This window comes from Octopus bimaculoides, chromosome 5, assembly GCF_046866305.1.
Source record: "Octopus bimaculoides isolate indiv1 chromosome 5, ASM4686630v1, whole genome shotgun sequence".
NCBI lineage: Eukaryota > Metazoa > Mollusca > Cephalopoda > Octopoda > Octopodidae > Octopus > Octopus bimaculoides.
The window spans coordinates 100,556,609-100,580,407 of record NC_142932.1 but is presented as its reverse complement, the minus strand read 5'-3'; the positions used below and the strand labels follow the sequence as shown (position 1 = coordinate 100,580,407).

Here is a 23,799-nt window from a genome sequence, read left to right as displayed (position 1 = left end):
AAATCCACTCACAAGGCTTTGGTCGATCCAAGGCTATAGTAGAAGATACGTGCCCAAGGTGCCACGCAGTAGGACTGAACCCGGAATCATGTGGTTCGTTAGCAAGCTACTTACCACACAGCCACTCCTACGCCTATACACATAATTACATTGAAAGTTTGCTCTTTATCCACAAAAATTGTAAATAGTTTGGTTTCTTTCAATTATCTCTTATGAATGGTTTCAAGCCACCAGTTACTAAGTCATGAAAAAAAAAAGATAGAGATGGAGAGAGAGAAACATGATAACTCCAAAATATTAAACTTACTATCAATAGCTTTTGGGGGAAAAGAACAAGAAAACCATTTTTCTCAACAAATCTGAATATTATTTTCTAAACATACCATAATATGCTCTAAATGTTCTGTACTGCTGAAAAGTAGTGTGAAACCACTCCTAGATTGGTAAAGGAAAATGTAGCTAAAACTGTCCTCACAATCACTATCAATAATGTAATTATATTACATGTTGGTTCTAGATTATAACCTATGGCTTTTTTAAGAAAACAACATTTCATTTGACCTCTTAATTAGCAACATTGTTAAATATATGCCATATATCATATTTTCAGTTTTCTCTTTTGTGTCTTTTAGGAGCTCTAGTCACTTTTTTATTGAGAAGACTAATAGCAGAGAGGCTACAAATTAAATGTTTAGTGGGGAAAAGAAGCTGTTGAGCAATATGATTTTTCTTAAGTTACAGAAACATAAAGCCCAGCATGTCAGTATATAACATTTACCATGTGGTACCTACTGTAATTCTTAAGCCACTGGGCTAAAATAAGACACCAGGACACTAGGAGGTAGATGAACCTATGAACGTATATCGGCACAGTCACTCAACCCTCTAGAAATAGCACTCAAACCTGCATCAAATTACATTCTGCTGTCTTTGAAAGGGAAAGATATATTGAATAATGTAATACTAGATATACATGTCCAAATAAAAAGACATGATGGTCATACTGGAAGGCTCTTAATCATAGATCTGACTGATGTGGGCTGATTTGGGATTACAGAAAAATAACAAAAATTAAGAAGTTGATTGAAAGACAATATACTGATGTTATTTAACAGGACAAAGCAACTAGGTATATGGAAATTGTGACACTGGCTAATAATATGTTGTTGTGATAAAAGGTAAGAGTAGTAATGGGTTGTTAAGTTGCTCTATATAGTCCAAACTAAAATTGTAAAAGAAAGTTTTAAAACAAACATAGTAACAATGGTTCTGATAAAGATTATATTCAAATATATAATTTTCCTTTCAACATCAAACATTTGAAGTGATAAACGGAACAGGTAAAAAGTTGAAAGCATCTGATAAATAAAAGCTGATAAACAATAAGTTACACAAGAAATTTTATGAAACGCAGTCATTTCTAAAAGACAGTGATTGGTAGATAATAATAGACGTTATCAAGTCAATTTATTACAGAAAGGAAAACATTGTCTTCATAGCAGAAACGATTGTAATAGTGGTGTTGTAGTAAGAGGAATTAAATTTAGATGAGTCATTTTCAGAATATAAATTTGAAAAGGCTTAACTTTTTTAATACCAACTTGTGAAACAGCTTGTACTAAAGTATTCGTATTTAAATGTACATCAAACTCTTGTTATAACATGGGAAATAAGGAATTTCAAGTCGTCAACACCAGTATAATACATCAAAATATAAAGTCATATGTATGTAACTTAACCCTTCCAGACTATTAATTATATTAAAATCACATAACAAACTGCTGATAAATATAATCATGAAGGAGCTGTGTGTGTGTGTGCGCGCGTGTGCGCATGCATGTACATGAGAGAGAGAGTATGCACACGCATATACACACTCTTACACATTTGAACTTAATTAGTTTGGGGAGAAGGAATGGGATCCGTATTCTTTTTTAAAAGCTTCCAAGACTATAAATTAGGCACAGCTGAGTAGGAGATTTCTTTCTGGACTTTCACATGGTTAATAAAAATTAAGGATTGAAATTGTGATGGGAAGTGAAAGATGAAACCAAGTGTCAGGGTCTATGAAGAGGCAAAATGGAGTTAGTGACTTCAGCTGAATGCTAATAATCAAAATATTTGCTAGGGAGAGGACTTATCAAGCAGTGGAAGAAAACAGAATATAGGTTTTTGCTTGCACACTTACTAATGGATCAGTCTCATAAAGAATGACAAAGTCTTTCAGGTAGTTGGTGACTTAGTCCCCACTGAGAAACATTTTCTAAAAGAATTTTATAAAAATCAGAGACTCCATTAAAAATGATGGAAATTGACTGCAGTGAGTAGATTAAATGTATATTCATTTATGGCACGTAAAAGCACCCACTACACTCTCAGAGTGGTTGGCGTTAGGAAGGGCATCTAGCTGTAGAAACTCTGCCAAATCAGATTGGAGCCTGGTGTAGCCATCTGGTTCACCAGTCCTCAGTCAAATCGTCCAACCCATGCTAGCACGGAAAGCGGACGTTAAACGATGATGATGATGATATAACAATTAGTAAATGATCATGCTTTTGCTACAGGTTTCCAAATAGACCAATCAAACCCACAGATGTATGATAGCACACATTTTCCCCATGTTATCCATGCTGGCACAACATTAAATTAGATGCAGTTGTAACCATTCGAACCATAGAGTAACTATTTTGTTTTATACTCACCAAGGATTTGTTCTTTTTCTCTCAGTTTCGGAGTTTTTTTTTTCTTTCATGTGCATCTGCTATATCCACAATGACTTATTTTCTGCTTCCCTTTTGCAATTTATGAATCACTGCCTTGCTGTCTTTCCTAAGTCCAATGCCAACCAGGGAGGAAACAGTGAATCTAGCTACATACCTACAATATCCCACCCACATCTAAATGAAGCTCTGTACACAGTCGTCTTTGTGTCTTACATGATTCCCTAAGTCATTCATAGTTTAGTTTTGTTTTTTTTCCACGAACCTGTTCTATATTGTCTTCCTAGGTGCTAAATCAAAATATGTTATAAATCAAGTCACTGCTTCAGTATTGCAATATGGCTTAGGAACATGAGTGGTACCCAAAAGATGGGTAAATATGGCAGTGACAAGGTGTCACTAAATATGGTAGTGACAATATAATATATCCAAGAGGGCAAATAGAAGAGAGTATAGATACAAAAGAGTCAGGGAGGGTGGTTAAGATGGCAAGAATATGGAAGGAGAGTGAGAGATGGTAACAAACATTAGAGTAGAAATGGTCAGATGTATATAGCGGATACATGCAGTGAATGAACAGGGATAGGTGCAGTAAATATGAGTGAAGGGATGATGATAAGAATAAGGATGGGTAGGAAGTACAAAAGAGGTGATATGAAATGGTGATATGGTATATAGCAATAGGTTCTGCTTTCATCACCTACAACAGCAGTAAAGTATCACAGTAAAAGAGGACAGTGACTGATGGAAGAGTGACAGGGATACGAGGGGGAGGGGAATTAAAGGGTGTGAGAAAAGCAAAAGCTGGATATAAACAAGGGTAGAGGTGACTAAAAGTAAAAATAATAGATGGATGTCAAAAGTAAGTAGCTCAGAGCAGTGCTACTCAAAGTGGTGGTCCATAGACCGGTGCCGGTCTACGAGCCATCAGCTGCCAGTATGCGGAGAGTTTCCAGAAAAGAAAGCAACATTATAAAATGCTTATGCAATATTGTATTATTTGTTTACAAAATAAACACAAGATGAAAAAAATTATCAACTTTTATTATATTCATTATATATATATATATATATATATATATATATATATATATATATATATATATATATTGTTTCCGGTATAAATTAATATTAATAAGAAATATTACCGGTCCCTGGCACAGTGGGAAAAAAAAAACTGCCAGTACGCCACATCAGATAGTTTGAGAAGCACTGGTTCAGAGGAGGGACCTAGGTAGGGGAAAATGGGAAGCAATAGTTGTAGATTTGGTAAAAATCCAGTTATGTACATACACATTATGTTTTGAGAGCCTCAATCACACTGTTGAAGTATAGCTGAGCAGGTCTTCAAAAGCACACTGTGTATTGCCAATCATCTCAATCCTTTGCAATCTCTTCTGTGAGGTTCAACATCTTGAGACTAGCTCTCATTATCTTATCCCACATCTTCCTGAGACTTCCTCTTAGATCTATTGTAAGCAATCAGCATTTCTATATACAACTATCCTCATCCATGCTCAAACCAATGCAGTGTTTGCAGTCTCTTCTCTTACACTCTAAACCAGATTCCTCTTCTGCCCAGTTTTTCTCTCAATGCACAAGCATACTGACATTGCAAATCCAGTGGAACATGCTGGTATGGGTTGGACAGTTTGACCAGGGCTGGTAAGGAGAGGGGCTGCACCAGACTCCAGTCTGATTTGGCATGCTTTCTACAGCTGGACGCCCTTCCTAACGTCTATATATATGTATCATTACCATCATTATCATCACAGTGCTGGTGCCACGTAAAAAGCACCAAGTACACTCTGTAAAGTGGTTGGTGTTTGGAAAGGCACCCAACTGTAGAAACCAAGCCAAAACAGATTATGGAACCTGGTGCATACCCTGGCCTTGCCAGTTACTGCCAAGGTGTCGAACTTATGCCAGTATGGAAAACAGACGTTAAATGTTGATGATGATAGTGATGATGATGATGATGATGATGATGATGATGATTGATTGATTGATTTGCACAACCAACTTAACTTGGATGTGTTGTTTTGAATGCCACAGGCTGTAGTCATTGTCCTGAGAAATCATCATGAATAGATGTTAAGAGCTAAAAAGCACAATTGCTAGACAAAATTTTGTTAACACTGATGGATATGATTGTGGTATCACATGATTTCAGTGTGATTTTCTCTTCATCAGCAACGGATACCTCCCCACCAAATGCTAGATCAAAAATTCATCAATATAGTTTAACACTGACAAAACAGTCTATTGCTGACGAAGTACAAATTATGCTGAAATCATGTGATACAAGTCTTGTCCACGAGTAATGACAAAATTTTGTCTACTGATATGATCTGTGCTTTTTTAGCACTTAACATTTATACAAGATGATTTATCAGGACGATTACTGCAGCCTATGACATTCAAGACAATACATCCAAATTAAGCAGGATGTACAATTAATATATATATATATATATATATATGGTAGTCTCATACATGTAGTGCGATATGGTGATTTGTAAAATATCAATCGAGATTATTCTAACAATTAGAAGACAAACACTCCCTCTCCTGGGAGTGTTCAAAATCTAAAAACAGTATGTAAGGAAGTAAACTCCAATAATATCAGCTTATCTAAATTTTTAGAAAACAAAAACAATGCTGATAGAGCTGGAACTTACTTTATGTACACACACACACACACACTTTTACTAGTTTCAGTCATTATACTATGGCCCTGCCTTTTATGTATAAATATCATTGGAAGTGCTCAAGAATAAAACTTATAAAAATTAGAAAACTTGTTTATGTGAAACATGTGCAAATAGAAAAGAAAATCTACCATTATTTACATTGAACAACAGACAATAAACACAAAATAGTGAAGCAATTATTGAACATAGGATAATAGGACATTATCAGATTCATATTCATTTTCATTAAAAGAAGCCATTTAAACAAATTGGGTTTTTCAGTGAAGACATATTTTTGTGAGTTTTCAAAGCTACTTACCTTGAAATTATTTTGTGAAGATGAGCAATAACAATGATAAAACAATATCCTATTAACAATCTAAACATTGACAAATATCTGCATGCAACTTTTCTTACCAAAATTAGGTAATTGAGATATGTAGTATGTTGTAAAAAGGAAAAAAAAAAGACAATACTGAAACATGATATGACTGATTTTGTGAAAATACACATAAGTTTGATGTTAAGGTAGCAAACTGCTACATCATTCAAAGAAATCAATTTAGTGGAACAGGTATAAACTATTTTTACTAAGTTTTTGTTTCATATGGTCTTTTCTACTTACATACACACATACTTTTCTCATTCTACTGTTGCTCCATGATAAAGGTTCTTTAACTACAATGAAGTAAATATTATTCTGAAATACATTGTCTTTATGGAGAGCAAGGTAAGAGGCAACTTGTCTCAAATCTAATACTCTTTTGTTTCAGTCATTTGACTGCAGCCATGCTGGAGCACTGCCTTTACAGTCGAGCAAATCGACCCCAGAGCTTATTCTTTGTAAGCCTAGTACTTATTCTATCGGTCTCTTTTGCCGAACCACTAAGTTACGGGGATGCAAACACACCAGCATCAGTTGTCAAGCAATGCTGGAGGGGAGGACAAACACAGACACACAAACATACACACTCACAAGGCTTTGGTCGGCCCGAGGCTATAGTAGAAGACACTTGTCCAAGGTGCCACGCAGTGGGACTGAACCCGGGACCAAGTGGTTGGTAAGCAAGCTACTTACCACACAGCCACTCCTGCACCTATGTTGACATTTATTTCACTTGCCCTTTGAAAGATGACAGACCATCTTTCTGATGTTAGGCGTAACATCAGAAGTATAAAACAATGAAGCAGACAAAATAAAGAACCTAAATTTGAATCTCTACAATTTGGACTACCAGAGCTTGATTTAACAAAAGAGCTAATTTAACAAAAGAGCTAATTTAACAAAAGAGCTAATTTAACAAAATGTCTGCCTTTATTATGAAAGCTATCAAAATCTATAGATAGAAACATCAACATAATCATTCATATCTGCTAGAAATAGAAACCAAATTTACTCCATATTATACTCTAACATTTTAAATAAAGAACACATTAGTTCAACGTATCAATAGAAAAGACAATGTTTACCGCTTGAATGCCTTTGATCAAAAACCTTCTAGAAAAGGATTGCTTAAAATGCTAAATAACAATAGGCAGGTAGACAGAAACATACTGGGCAATAAAGAGCATATTCAGATTGTAACCACAGCAAATACAACCATAAATAATGGGTTGAGAAGAGAGCCTTTATGTAGTTGGTTTACCCAATAGAGATGGCAGTTAATTCCTCTTAAATCATACTCTAACAACTTAAGAAATGGAAGGACATATTAGATAATAGCTACTCTTTGTGAAGAAGGAGAAAAGCAGGATAATCACAATCAGAAATACTTTGACCAGAGGTCAACTTGATAAGGTCCGGCCAAGAACTAAATAATAACAATGACTACAAGTCAGAGTGTGCAGTATGGTCCTCACCAGACACAGGTTTAGCATATCCAGAGTTATGGATTGTACCTACATGTGAGAAACCTACTCACTAAGGGCTGACCATGGATTAGTCAACAACATAAATGTTTGACATGATGCATGTATTTTAATTTGTTTTCACTTAAATTCATGAGAATATTTGTTCCAAACAAAACTTTACTTAATGTTATCACTGTAAACTCTCATTAGCTGATATGACAAATTTGCTACAGCAACATTCCATTAATGCCAATGACATTGCAATATACTTTACTCCAGAAGACTATCTGATTTCACTTTATATATCCAGTGAAATTTTGTTTTATAGAATCCACTCTGCCTAGATTTAAGATTTGAGCTTAGAAAAGTACTTGCAAAAGTTTAAGAAATCATGAACCGTTCATGATACTTCTGAGCCAGAACACTAACAGTAACAAACAAATTATTTAAACTTAACCAAAAATTTTTTAAACTAAAATGCCATGGAGCTATATAAAATCTAAATAAAAAGAAAATTAAATTCCATTTCCATTTCCTATGTAGATAGAAGAATGTACTTGCTTGTAAGTAAAACATAATTTCAATTTTCTTTTACTGTATGAAATTAAACATTTGATTTGATTTTTTTATATCAATAATTATCATCATCGCTACCATCATCTAATGTCCTCTTTTCCATGCTTGCAGAGATTAGATGGAAGGCACATTTTTTATAATTGGATGCCTTTCCTGTCACCAACCTTCACCTGTTTCCAAGTAAGGTAATATTTCCCTATAGCCAGACTTGTTTTTCAAGGAAGACTGGAAATGAACAGCATCACTTGTATTGACAATGATCTCATTTGCAACCATCTCATGATGTCAAGACACATAAACACACATGTGTATCTGTCTATCTACCTATATATATATATATATATATATATATATATATATATATATATATATATATAGCCTGACTGCCTAGCCAGTAGGATGACATCATTCAAAAGTTAAAACAATGCAAGACACATTGTGATCAGTGTATAACAACATTTGATAGTCTGGCAGATATTGTGATATATATATATATATATATATATATATATATATATATACACACACACACACACGCATGTGCGCGTGAGAGAGAGAGAGTTATAGAATGGAGTAGATAAGATCCAGGCTACATATGTTTCATAGTGAGCAGAACCTCAGAAGTGGTAAATATCCAAGCGAGATGTATACCGCAGGCTACTCTTCAGGCCAAGGATATCTTGATTAAATAAAAGTTTACATTGTCACAAGGAGGTACATGTTAATACATGGAAGATTCAATCAGAATGTGTAGAGAGCACAGTAGGAGAGAAGAATATAAATGTAGAGAGAAATAAGTATTAAAAGAAGGAAAAAAGAAGAAAATATGAGTGAGAGGAATGAGGAGTTTAAGCAAGGTCATTTGATCAGTAGTATTCAATAGGGTTGTTTTGGCTGAATCATGGAAATTAGCAAGAGGAGTGGTATTTGAAAAAAAGATAATGTGGAGGGAAGAAGGTGAGGAAATGTTTTTTATCAATAGGAAGAAAAAAATGTTCATGGTCACCTACCATGAAATATATAAGGAACTTTTTCAGTTTATCGTACTTTGATACGGAAAAAATCCACAATTTTCCATCTCAATAAACCACTATTGTCCCTGAAAGTTGTTTTTGATATTTACTACGGATTGCTTGAAGCTAACTTTCTTCCTACACTTTGATCCCTGGATCGTACATTTATAAATATATATATATATATATATGACAAGTTTCTTTCAGTTTCTATCTGTAGCAGGAGCTTGTCTAAAATTCTAGCAAGTTCAATCCTACATGGAACTATACAATACTGTATCTAGTAGTGGATGGTGATGATGGAGGCTATAACTAAATATTTACAACAGTACGATAACCAAATGAAAGAATAATAGCTTTAAAGCATACACATTAGGTTATAAAAACTTAACTAAATCAAATTAAGTTTTTGTTTTTACTTATACTCCATTACAAGTACACTTAAATTTAGTCATCTTTAAACACTTTAATCCTATATTTCCACATAACCTTTGGCAAGATTTGAACATATATTTCTCAAGAAGAATTTCAATATTCTTACCAGTTATGCTATATCAAATTAAGAGCCAAAAAGTTTTACAATAATTACAAAAACACTGGTAATAGATAGGAATAGTTTTAAACAGATATAAATATCACAGAACTATATTTTTACATAACTGAGACATTCAAAGATTGCCTATGTGTTTGTATTACCTATGTGTTTGTAGGTTTATATAGAACTAGTATGTCCTTCAATAAGGTGTTTATCTGTACCCAATTCTTATAATAGTTTAGCATTCTTTCTAGTGGACAGATCTGCTACCCATTCATCCTACAAGCCATTGTAGCATAAGAAAGATAGACATTTACATATTAACTACAATGTCATAACCAGTATTATTAAAATGTTGTTTTCACATATGTTTTGCTATACTGGAGACAAATCTATGGATTTCTTTTACCATAAGCAACACCATCCTTAACTATTATGTATAGATATACAATGAAACATTGTTGTCCTGTGACTATTCATACAGTTCATAGCTATTTTAAATACTCAGTTGAAACTGTGAAAGAAAATCAATATATATATATATATATATATATATATATATATATATATATATATATACATATATATTAAAATATTTCAAAAATAAAAACTTAATATATACAAAGCTTAATTTATTTGACCTTTGTGAAAACTATACAAAACAGTCTTCGATAATGGAATTAATATCTACTTAAGTAGATCAAAGTCTCTGGAGAAGACAACAATACCCACTTTTTGTCCTAAAACAACTAGCTAACTACCATGCTCTTAGAAGTGGGTACATACAACAAAGACTTGTTTCTAATTTCTTACAGGTTTTATTTCTAATGTTGCATGTATGGTTCTTATAAATCAGAATATCGCATGCATTTTTGGAGGAGGTATTTTATAACTTCATACACTTCTTAACACTAATCATTCAAGTATGAAGAAAATATATAATATAATAGTTCGTCATCATCATTTGATGCCTGTTTTCCATGCTGGCATGGGTTGGATGATTTTAGAGGATCTGACAAACCACAGGACTACATTAAACACCAGTGTTAGGTTTCATATGGTTTCTACAGCTGGATGTCCTTCCTTTCTAACACCAACCACTTTACAGTGTATACTAACTGCTTTTTTTGTGATACTGCTGTTAGTGAAATCATCAAGTATTTGTGTCAGTGTTATGAAAAAAGTACTGAGTATACACTGTAATGTGGTTTACATTAGGAAGGGCATCCAGCTATTGAAACCATCCCAAAGCTGACATTAGAGTGACATAGTCCTGCACCTCATCAAATCTTGTCAAACCATTCAGCTCATGCTAGCATACATGTGTGGGATGGAGGAGAAGATATATATTCAAAATTTAAATATTCAAATTCCAGAGTATACTGAACTTATTTTGTGCATGACTTTTGGTCCACACTGTACACACACATACATGTGCATACACATGCCATGCACACACAAGTACAGCTAAGTAAAAATAAATGTAGTATTTGATTTCATTTCTGTTCCAAACCAAATCAGCTTCACTTTTCCACCTCATGAGGTTGATGTAATAAGTACCAGACTAGAGTTCAACGTAATTTATGAAGCCCCCTGAAGTGCCCCAGCATGGTCACAGTCTGATGGCTGAAACCAGTAAAAGAATGTAATTTGCACTAACTTTGGATCTGAAACTAAATCATTATATATTTATACAGTTGAAAGCATTACAGCCAAATTGAAACCTTAACTGAATTATGCAATGAAACTATTTCATATTTTATCTGTATCAGTTTCCTAACGATACAAGAATTCATGGTTTGTTTGTTTGTTTAATTGTAGGACGGTGATATCATCTTGCTTTTATACTTTCCTTTTTATGCAGTATTTTTCTATTTAAAATTAGTGTGATGTACCGTATTTTAATGTGTATAAGGAACCCTCTAATTTTGGGAGCTTAAAATTTAGAAAAAAGGTTTTATAAGGGATTATAATAGAATCCATGTATAAGAAACTCCCACACATTTTAACCTAATTTTTGACAAAAAAGGGTTCCTTATACACGTTAAAATATAGTATATATTATTTGTTTTAAACCTCTTTTTCACTGCACTATGTTTTACAATGCAGTGTCATCTGCATATACTCTGAAACATTACGCTGCATAGAGGCACTAAAATGTCTTTTTTAATCACTCATCCAATGTATTTAAATCCTGTATGAACAACTTTTAAGCATTAAATCCATTCCTAAATACTATAAGATTACCACCTTATTTTGTATTTTAAATAACATTATCTTACACATATATATATATATATATATATATATATATATATATATATATATATATATATATATATATATATACTAGTAACTTTCTTCTTAAAACTTCACTACTCACAGGTATAAAAGCATAGTAGTAAGAAAATCTATTGTAGGCAATGTTTTATATGTTTTATCTGCTCATTTGCCATCAAATATGGCAAACAAATGGAGAAAGCAGAGGGTTGTGAGGTCTCCTTTACTCCTGTCTTTGCTGAAGATTTAAGTCTCTCTCATGCTAGTACTAGAGAAAATGCATCTAGTATTCTCTGTAAAATGGCTAGCATTGGGAAGGACATCCAGTCATGAAACTGAGTCAAAATGTCACACATGAGCACCAGTCTATGAGCAATGGCTCCTAAAAGCAAATGACTCAGAGGACATGATGACCAGACCAACCCATGCCAGCATGGAGGGTGGATGTAGAAACGGTGATCTTTTTTCACTCCTTACTACAAAAAAACAAAGGATTGCAAAGATATCAATTTTCATTCTGCACAATTCTAAATAAAAAATAAGTGATCAGCTGCATCATCAATCTGTGAAAGTAATAAAATTTCTTTCTTCACTTACTGTGCAGCATAAAAGAAGTCACAATACATTAATCTTTCATACTCCTGAGTGTGTTTACTCTCAGCTATAAAATAATGAATTTCTGTTGTATAACATCTATATCAGCAACAACAAAGTAGAATTGAAGCTTTCTATGTAATTTATAACATAACATTGGCTTTCAAGAATCCTTTGCATGTATTAGATACCACAAGGATACTATCTACACTTAGTTCAGAAATATGTTCCAAGCCCATCATAGAACAACATGTTCTGAACAAGATGCAGCGTAGGATTTTCTAAAATGGGTGATAGTATTTGCTTATTAATACACAGTAAGAGAAGGTACAATTTGGGTTCTTGAATTTACTTGTTCACAATACATGTGCTAGTGGATGATTGTTCGTATTATATACGATTTTCTGATTTACAAATCTTTTCCACAGATCTACAGCATAAATTCACAGCAGCTATGTATCATATGGGAGCTCGTAAGAAAGTAAGGGTTGTAAGAAACTGATGTTTAAGCATCAATAACAAATTAAGCAGTAAAATGGATGAACTAAAGAAAATAATAATCATTAATTATAAGCATTAAGAGATGATAAAAATGTATGTATATAAATTATGAGTCTCTGGAATAGTGATCTACCAAGTTTATTTATTAAGATAAACAATGGTAAGTTGAAAAACGAATGTAAATATAATTAGCTGTATTACTTAGAGACATTATGGAGAAAATTGTGGTAGAATAGCCCAATTGTTTATATCAAAAAACTTATATTATCTAACACCACAGTTAGTAATCCTAGATTGCTTATAATTCACTCCTTTTTACTTTGTATTATTTACTTCTTTAATGTTCTGTTATTTACTTTTCCTGACCTGAATAAAACTGATTCAAGTTATTTTGAATCTATAATGTGAAGTCAATTTTGTAGACCCAGAATATAAAGCAAAGATAAAATCACAAAAACATAGAGAAATTCAAAAGGAAATTAATAATATAGATTCTTTTGGCAACAAAAATCAACTTAATTCTGCAGACTACATAGGCATACAAAATGTAACAAAAGTCAGTTCATATTTAGTACATTAATTTGTTGGATTAGTGGGAGCAAGCCAATCTGTTTCTACATAACAAATAGATTTTGCACACTTCATTTCATTTCATGCCAATGATAAAAAGAAAAGAAATGAATACTAAATAATTAGACAAAATGGAAGATCAGCTATGAATCAGACTAATTTTCTCCAAAACTACACATTCTTCCACAATTAATCTAAGTATTTTTGATGAACTCTAAAATCACATTGAACACTACCAAAATTATTTTTTACAACTTTGTAACTCTAAATAACATCCACACACAGTTTGATAGTAAACTTGTTATTCATTTACTAAAATTATTTTTGGTATGTCCTAAAGATTAAGAGATAAGCAGCTAATGAATCAAGCTCCCTACGAATCAAGTATAACCAGGTATCAAACCTTGGTTTGATAGTAGGTTATAACTATTTACATTTTACACAGACCAGTACTAATATGCTTGAAGAAATAAAAACAATCATAATTCCTAATTTCTCTATTTCCGAAGCTAACAGAATCAATCTTTTATGTGTGAATAACTCTGATCACACAAAGTCAGGTAAGTGACTAACACATTGTGACATAGTTTAATATTTAAGCATCTTTCATGATAAAATATTTATCAGTAAAATAGACTAATAGCATGTAAAAACAAAAATCAATTAAAATCTAAATATGAAACAGTATTTCTATTGCGACATAGATATCCTAGATTGCAACCAAAAGATTACAACTACCAACCTGGTTTCTACTCTCTTCTACTAGCAATACAATGGGCTTTTGCTTTTCTGAACTAGCTCCAATTAAAGTTTATCTCTCTCTCTTCTTCCCACTACCCTGTCTCTCACCACACAGAAACTTCACAAAACACATTTCTTAAAGTAAACAAAGGAGTAAACAGTAAATAGGAGCCTCAAGAAACAGGAGTAAACAAGTAAACAGGAGCGTCAAGAAATAACAGTCAAATCTCTCCTAAATCCCATTCTAATGTTTTAAAGAAAGGACATGCTGCACAGTATAGTAATTGCTACACACAATAATGGAATGGTCACAAAATCTACTGGAGCAGATCTGACTTGGGTTAAACAACAACAGTAGTAACACTTCCCTCGTCCATCATCAAAGTGATAGCCCGCTGGATTTTCTCCACCCAACACCTGCTATGCTTTTGTTACAGATATCAATCTACAGATGTTCAAGTGGAACATCAACAGTATCAATACAAACAATGAGTGATAGACTACAAAGGTCACTGGCATTTATCCACCTCTCTTGACAAACTTATAGAATAACAAAAAATTGTGTTGTCTAAACAGAACTTCAATAGAAGAGGCTGAAACTGTGACGATATCCTCAGACAAGATGTTTATTACATAAAAAAAGAATTTGAAATATCAATAACATTTCCAAACAACTATATAAACATAGATTTCATTTGCTACAGTATTGAAGGAAAACATATTTAAAAAGCTTAAGATTATATAATTTGTTTTCTGCTTTTGTTATTGAACTCCATTTCCCCAAAAGAATAACAATAAAGAGCTTTACCTTTCATCTCTGCTGTCATCAGTGGAACATTCATCTTTTAAAGTTTCTTTGGTCATTCCACAACTGGACATAATCAGAGACTCCAGACTTGCAGTCCTTAGGGATTCTGAAGAACGCTTCCTAGGGATACAATAAGAAAAATAAGAAAGCATATTAATTCCAAATTAAAACAGCATGCAATTAATACATGGGCACACAAGCCACAAGTTCACAAAATGAAATTGCCAATCTAAAACTAAATGCAATTTTTAAAGTTGTTTAATAATGAAAAATTTTACTATAGCAGTAAAAATACAATTTACATAATTGTTTCAATGGTTGACATCATTACTAATGTCCCATTGGTAGATAGTACTAACTATTTATCTACTTTGTGTTCGATAAGAGAATATTTCCAATTTCTATCAGGTATAATTTCAGAAATTTATATTGATTTTTTTGTTTAATTCAAAGTATTTAACAAAGGTATTCATATCAAATAGTTATGTTTTATATACAAAAATCTAATAAAATTGTAATTCCAGCTGCATTTATTTACAAAATATGGAAGTAAATCATATTAACTTGGCTGTAATGAGTTAAATTCAAAATGTTCTCAATTTGTAATTCATTTTAGTATGAACATGCTTGTTCCAGTATTGTCCATAACAGCTCTGATTGATTATAAGAACTATGATATGAAACTAGACTGACACTTATTGATAAACTCACAAACTAAATATGCCAAATATACTCCCATTTCTCTCTATTTTATTAATGGCAATGTAGCTTAATTTTAAGAAAATTTAAAATCAGATTTACATTATATGACATAATTTCTAAATTGTTACTTAAAATTCTTCAAAATAGAGGTTACTGTTGGCTTAGATTTTATTAAAGGGTCCTTCTGTACTTAAAGATGGTAACTATTTTTTTTTCAGAGATTTGGCAACTGTATGAGCAGTAGGATTACACACATAGAACTTTTTATTGATTTAAAATTTGAAAAAAAATTGTGTCTAATATGAAAATAATTTTTCAATTTCTTTGAAACTATGTATTTCAAGAAAATATGTAAAATTTTACGTTTCTGTCAATCCAAATTATTTCATCATAACTTTATTTCCATTAACCAAATATATAAAATTATCCTTAGTGTGAGACTTCTTTATACATCAACCGATGCTACAATTACAAAATATATCTTCTTATGAGAGTGTCTCTCAACACACATTAAGTTGGATATAAAGATTGTTTTTTGATACTAATACTGCTTCTGTCACTAAAAATTACTATCTTCATAAATTTCTGATGAAACCAAGTAAATTTAAATCAATCTAATGTATAGTAATGTGCAAAGTCAACAAAATTTTAATTGCTACTGAAATTAAGAAAAAAAATTGCTTTTATGCATAGAACATAATACAATATGCAAAATATCATTAGTACAAGTTATTTTTGAATGAAGACAAATTTAAATGTATGGGAGAAAAAGACAAAAAAAATACAATTACAATTCATAATTTTTTTAATATATAATTTAGATACAAAAGAGCAATAATGTTCTTCAATCAAAAGTAAAACAATGAAAAATAATTATAAATTAACATGAAAAAGCAAATTCTCAAGCCTGCATAAATTCATGCCAATCCTAAATGTTTTGTTTAAAAAAAAAAATACAATGAAATAAACATATCACAGAAAGAAGCATAGTAAATGAAGTATTTTACATTCATTTCACTTATTGGCATAATCAAAACAAATCAAAATGATTGGTCAGAAAAATCATTGCCATACTTTTAATAATGCTCTGAAGATAATGTTTAAATCTCAGGCTGATGTAAGAGCTTTGTTGTTTAACTATTGTTTCAAATAGTAAACAAAGGAAATTCAAGGAAAAGAATAAATTAATAATTTTATTAAAACAATAGTTCTGTAACATAGAAACAAGAATATGAGTTCAGCATAAAAGAGAAGGATAAGGATAATGAAATATAAAAATAAACAAACTAAAAGACAGTTTTCTTCTACTTTATAACTTTCTTTATATTAAAGGTAACACCATACACAGGTAAGGACTCAAATTATATATATATTGGTAAGATTAATCCCTGTGTAGTAAATGCTAAGTAAACATAACTGCATTTAACTAAAAGGATTTTTAATCGACCAAAGTCAAAACGATATATACTGATTGCACCAAGTAATGTGCACACGCACATGTGCGCATGCACACACACACACACACACACACACACCACACACTTAATTTCTCTTTAAATACATAGATAGAGAAACTGTTTCTAAGAAAAAAAATCTACTATTTTCTGAAAAGGATTAAACTTCTGGTAACTTCTAAGTAACAAAAAATTTAGTTAGCAGGAAAGAAGATAGGACTCAACAGCCTTGTAGGAAGCTATTGATATACAGAAAAATAGTAAGTAGGAATCCCATACAGTGCACCCAATGTAGAATATGGCTGTGCAAGAGGTACAGTGGTATCACTGGCAGGTTGACAGAGAAAGGTGATTTCATTTGTGGCAAATGCACAGATATAATTACCTGCAAAAGTACTTAGGAAAAACATTCTTTCAAATGTTTAGAAGGCTACATAGAAATTGTTGATAGTTTCTCTTACCTAAGTGGCATAATTAGCAGTGGTGATGGGCATTTAAAAGCATAGCAGCCTAAATAAGAACAAGGTACGAAAAGTATATGCAGCTATTCTACTAACAACAAAGGGCTTCTCTAAGTTAACAGTAGACAGTATGAAACTTACAGAGTACAATGTTGCATGGTACTGAAACATCAGTGCTAAATAAAAAGGATGTGTAAGGGCTGGAAAGAAACCAGGTCCGCATATTTCAATAGAAGTGTTCAAGAAAATCTAGGTGTATGGAGAAATCAGATGTGGTGTGCAAGAAAGAAGACTGTTCTGGTTACAGTTATGTGATGTATATGAAGGATGACATTTGAGAAAAGAAATACCAAGCAATCCAAGCAGAAGGACAATGAGGAAGAGGAAAACTGATGAAGACATGGGAAGAAGTGATGGGACTGATATCAGGATGCTGAACTTTATAAAGGAGATGATGAGGAATTGTAACCAGCAGTGAGACAAACAGTATGCTGGAAAAGACCTATCCAACCCAAGTAAGCATGAGAAAATAGACATGAAAATGATGATAATGATGGTGACAGTAACAACGATGGAAATCTAGTAGTATAGAGTATGTTGTTTTCCAGTATAATTAAATGATGGCGATGAGCTGGCAGAATCGTTAGCCTGCCAGGCGAAATGTTTAGCAGTATTTCGTCCCTCTTTAAGTTCTGAGTTCAAACTCCACTGAGGTCGATTTTGCCTTTCATCCTTTTGAGGTTAATAAAATAAGTACCAGTTGAACACTTGGGTTAATATAATCGACTCACTCCAAGCTACCCTTGTGGCAAAAATTTGAAATAATTAAATGTTTATTTGCACACATACATGAAAAGTTCCCTTATCTATGAAACGTAAACAGCTCATCTGTAGTATCAAACATTCTCTGTATCAAACATTTATAATATTTTATAACATTTATGCATAAAATAATTGCAAGACTGTTAGATTATGATATGTAACAGAATTAGAATACATATAAACACATACACACACACATATTTTTTACTATGTATATGCATATACACATCATAAGCATCATCATCATTTTACAACTGTTTTACTATGCTACCATAAGTTATGCATGTACTAACAATTGGATGTCCTACCGAATACCAACAACTTTAGTGAGCTGAGTGCATTTTTTTGTGAGACTACCGCCACAGAAGTTGCCTTAGTGTCAGCAAAACTAAAAAGCCCTCTCAAACCATTCATTATCACTGTTTGAATCAATTTACAACTTGCAGAGGTATTAGGTGCATTTTTCATGACACTAACTCTAGTTGAGACACTGTGTGGCTCATAAGGCAAAAGAGAGTTCCTATGACTGAAAGAGTTGAAATTAAAGGATGATGAAAGAAACAGATTTATTGCTGTGAGGAAAAGATTGGAGAGTAGCAGAGAGAACAATGTTGGGGGAATACGAGAAGAGACAGGAGAAGGGGAAAGGGAATGGGCCATATCATGGATATATATGTGTAGGTGTGCTTCTTAATTTATACATTTATCATCCATTTTTCCATGCTAGCATGGGTTAGACAAATAGGTATTATGTTACAGTTAGATGCTTTTCCTGTTACTAACTCTACATGTCACCAAAACACACTCAGTGGTTGATTTGTTGACAGGGCAATGTCAACAAGCTTTACTATGCATAGCTCAGGGTTTTTCATATGAAGCACACCTTCATTTGAAGAACATAAACATTCACAGATACACACACACACACACATGCTTATTTTAATTTTGAACAGCACACAAGTTTTGCTTCTATAATTAATTGTCTATACTTGTAAGGAGTTCTATATATGAAAGACGTATTGCTTACTAATGTTTTTCCATACAAAAAGTATAGTTAAACTCAGACTACATAACCAATTTCAAAAGAACCTGAGATAAAAACATTGTAAACATAGATGATAAATGCCAAAATGTACCACAAGACAGATGTAATGAACATTGATATATCTGCACAAAAATAATATATATTTACAAAACATTCAAATAAGCTCTGCATAATCCGAAAAAATAACAAAATTATATGTAAAAGTAATGAAATGTTTGTAATTGTGGATAAAGACAAATGTATTGCAAAATTAACAGCTAGTGAATGACAAAAACAAATTTATTAGGCTTCAGAAAGACAAGATCACTAAAGTAAAATGAAACTTAAATTAATTACACTAACACAGCGAGCCAGTAAAACTATTAGAGCATCAGAAAAACTGCTTTGCGATATTTGTTTTGAGTTCAAATCCCACTGAAGTCAACTTTGCCTTTCAGCTTTCTAGGGTCAATAAAATAAAATATCAGTCAAGTACTAAGGTCAATTGTACTGATTTATACTCTCCCTTCATAATTGCTGGCCTTGTACCTAAATTAGAAACCATTAATTACAGCAATAAACAAACAAGATCTCCTAAAATCATTATAAACTCTCTATATGTTCATAATCTCTAATTATGTCTCATAGATGAAGAGCAAAAAAGCGACGATGCTATACTGTACTCAAATATTTCAGACTGCATCTCCCAAAAGATGATGCAACCGATTGATAAGCTTTCATTTCTTGTATTATCACAATAATGATTCCAGCTAAAATGGTCCTGCCAATCCCACTGTGTCTCACCGTCAAACCATAGACTAGATATTCCACCTAAATATTTATTCCTAGAACTACAAATTCTCAGACTCCCATTTTCTTGCATCTCTAGAGACATCAAACTGCAGAAACTCAAGCTAAATATCAATAAAATTGACCAGATCATTTTGGAGGGGGCAAGTATATCCGTATGTATGGCTATGAGGTCAGAACAAACAGCCATTATAAAGAGGGACAGGATGAGTGTAATTACACAAGAGAGAAAAATATGAGTGCAAGACGAAATGAGAAAGAAACGAACATGTGGTATACAGACAGCTAGATGTATAAGCTGACAAATAAATAGCTTGATGGAGAGAGAGAGAGAGAGAGAGAGAGAGAAGTGGGATGACTCAGCTAAAGAGTAAGAAAGTGACAACCATCATATCATTGAAACTTTAACTCAGGGGTCGGGGAACTTTTTTAACCAATTACCGCAAAATATATTCATTTTTGCAGGCATTACCCTCTTGATTTGAAGAGAAGAAAATCATAGATTCTTTGAATTCAAAAGGTTTATTGAATCTATTTATATGGAGAATACAATTATAAATATAACAAGTATAAAACAAATGCAATAACATAAATTAATATCCTCATTATGAAACAAAAGGATTTTTCTAGAAACTTTTTTATTTCAGGTTTTGGAGAAATGATGCTGTTTCAGTTTTACTACTATTACATCAAAATGGAACATTGGAGAATTTTGATGCCAGAGCAATTTGGATACAGTGTTCAGGGTCCTATCAATTTCTCTGCTTTATTTTAATGTTCATTAGAGTGGAAAGTCTTGTTCGCAAAGTAGGTTGTTGCAAAAGGCAGCAACATTTTGACTATCTCCTCATGCTAGAAGAAAAAATTCCATTGTAACAAGGAACATGTTTTTTTTTAATAATTTTACTTATGTCTGATGAGTTCTCATTACCCACAAGAACTTCATTTTTACCCCACTTGGGGTAATTTACTTTTGTTCACCAACCCCTGATGTAACTGAACAACATGAGAAAAGGATACATGTCCTCAGTCTTTTAATTATGTATCTGTAATATGATTCTTTTTTTTTAATTAGTAATTATGGAAAAGAAACAAAACTGTGTAGCCATTGTCAACAGAGGTGCGTTTATAACTCAGCCTATAACTCAAACATTTTTGAAATTGATCAAGAATAAGATTCACAACAGATTTTATAAACTACTGGTTAACAAGACATCAAATTTCAAAACATTAGCTGAAGGTTATGCTGTCATTTAAAACTAGGACCTTGATTATATTATACTAGAATGTGTTACATTCATAATATAAATAAAAGAAAAATTCATGCTTACTTTGAGCTGAGCATGAAGCCAAAGTTTGCAGGAAAGAAATACATAATCTTATTGGTACTAATTTTTATTTACTTCAGATGAAAGAAAGCAAAATCAATGCAAACCTAATCTACTATTAGAGTAATGGCTTCAAATTTTGGTACAAGGCCAAGGATTTTGAAGGAGAGGATGTGTCAACTACATCAGCCCTGATACTCAACAAGTACTTATTTTATTGACCATGAAAGGATGAAAAGCAAAGTCAAACTTGGCAGCATTTGAACTCAGAATGTAAAGCCAGAAGAAATGTCACTAAACGCTTTGTCCGGCGTGTTAACAATTCTGCCAGCTTGCCACCATATCTGGTATGAGATTAATCTTTTCTACTATAGACACAAGGCCTGGAATTTTAGGGAAGGGAGCTAGTCGATTACATCGACCCCCATTGTGTAACTGATACTTATTTCATGAACCCCGAAAGGGTGAAAGGCAACGTTAACCTCGATGGAATTTGAACTCAGAAATCCTCCATTAAAAATAGAATGCACTGAACCTATGCTTATTCCCACTTGATGAGCAATTTCCTGGATTGTTACACATCAGTTTTCCATGACTATTTGCCAAACCTTCTCAATCGGCTCCTCGTTTGGGCTTGTGGATGGCCTGCCTGAGCATGCCCGGCTCTCCACTGAAGTGCAGCCATGTTTGAAGTGTTTCTGACACTCATTGATCTGAGTTTTGCCCATTGCATCCTCACCAGAGGCCTACTGAATCTTCTGTGTGGTTTGAGCTTGAGTATCACCAAGCTTTTGGTGATACTGGTATTAGAATAATGCTAGCTATTTTATATTAAATTACGGATAATAGAGTAAAACAAAAGTACTTCAAAGGTATGCAACCAATTTAAACTCATTTTAAAGATATAAGTTCGAAGTTACTTTTTTATATGGCCAAAAGATTAAGTTCACTCTGCAATTAAGGGGTCCCAGGTTCAATCCTATCATGTGGCATTTTGAGTATGGTGCCTTTTACCTAAGCCTTGAGTCAACCTTCTTGTGAGTGACATTAGGTAGAGGGAAACTGTGTGGAAGGCTTTCAAATGGTGTGTACTTGTAATTCAAAGAGCCAACATTGGCACAAACTGTTATACTACCTGAGAATTACATAAAGGGTACACATCCACTTACACTCTAATTCAATCAAACAACTAAATGTTCATTATCAAATTCATGGAGATCCATTGACTCATTTATTTTTGAAGGATTATGTTTATTCTTAGTTTATGCTGAACAAAGTTTGGCCAACTTTAGAAAGTTTTTGTTAGTTCTTAAGTGTTTCAACAGTCTTCTAATGGTAGTGAAACTGTAATATAACTATTAAACATTTGCTACTCAGAAATGTTACAGCTTAATTTCTTTATCCAATTTCCATATTTATTATATAATAAATAGAGAAGATGCAAACAGAAGAAACAAAACTATATTCAGAAAATTTATTTTGGCTAATTAGGTTGAAGTCATAAGACCAAAGTTTATTTAACACACTATTATGTATTCACATAAAAATAAATGAAGGTAAAAATACAGATGCTCTCTCTCTCTTACACACACACACACACACATATTGACACACATACACTATGCATATAGGAAAATTTTTAAAGAAATACATATTAAACATATAACATTGCAAGGAACATAAGCGAAAAAATACTCGACATTTTTATTAAAAAAATAGAAAAAATGTACTTGCAGAAAAGTCTTGATATTTTTAAATGTTTGCAGGCTTTACTATAAGCACATATCTTGCTTCGTATACATTAGCAAAAATAAATGTGAATATGTATCTAAATGTACAATCATACACATATGTTGCCACAGACAAAGTAGATTACCATCTTAAATCACAAATTTCCATGTCCAGATCATTCACTGTCGGATATTCAAACAGTAAATTTCAGTGGCATCTATAAATAGGTAGTAAGTAATCGATCAAAACTATTCTGTCTTTTTGACAGTTTAATATTTATCTAAAAATGCATTTCTAGAATATATTTAATCTTCCAATCAAGTCACTAAATAGCCTATATGTCTATATATATATATACATATAAACATATATATATGTATATATATATATATATATATATATATATATATATATATATATATATATATATATATATAAGTGTAGTATATTGCCACTTAAGTGTGGCTGACCCCTAGGGGTGGATGTTACTGTTGCTTTTAGCCCCAGGAGGACATCTCCTCCAGCTGGCTTATCGACACACGACTGTGTCCTGTTTGCCAAGGGAGTTATCCCTCTCACCTCGAC

General features: G+C 32.6%; 1 protein-coding gene across 15 annotated transcripts in view; it reads right to left on the bottom strand.

Moving 5' to 3' along the window:
- LOC106868342 (protein Aster-B) overlaps positions 1-23,799 on the bottom strand; it is a 261,093-nt gene that overhangs the window by 166,371 nt on the left and 70,923 nt on the right. For 11 of the 15 annotated variants that reach the window (XM_089352777.1, XM_014913551.3, XM_089352770.1 and 8 more), the window contains one exon: positions 14,883-15,002. In XM_089352777.1, the coding sequence (XP_089208903.1) occupies positions 14,883-14,953 (71 nt within the window). In that variant the 5' untranslated portion in view covers positions 14,954-15,002. Of the gene's footprint in view, positions 1-14,882; positions 15,014-23,799 lie in introns of all 15 variants that reach the window. The other 4 variants (XM_089352768.1, XM_089352769.1, XM_089352771.1 and 1 more) reach the window with 2 other exon arrangements.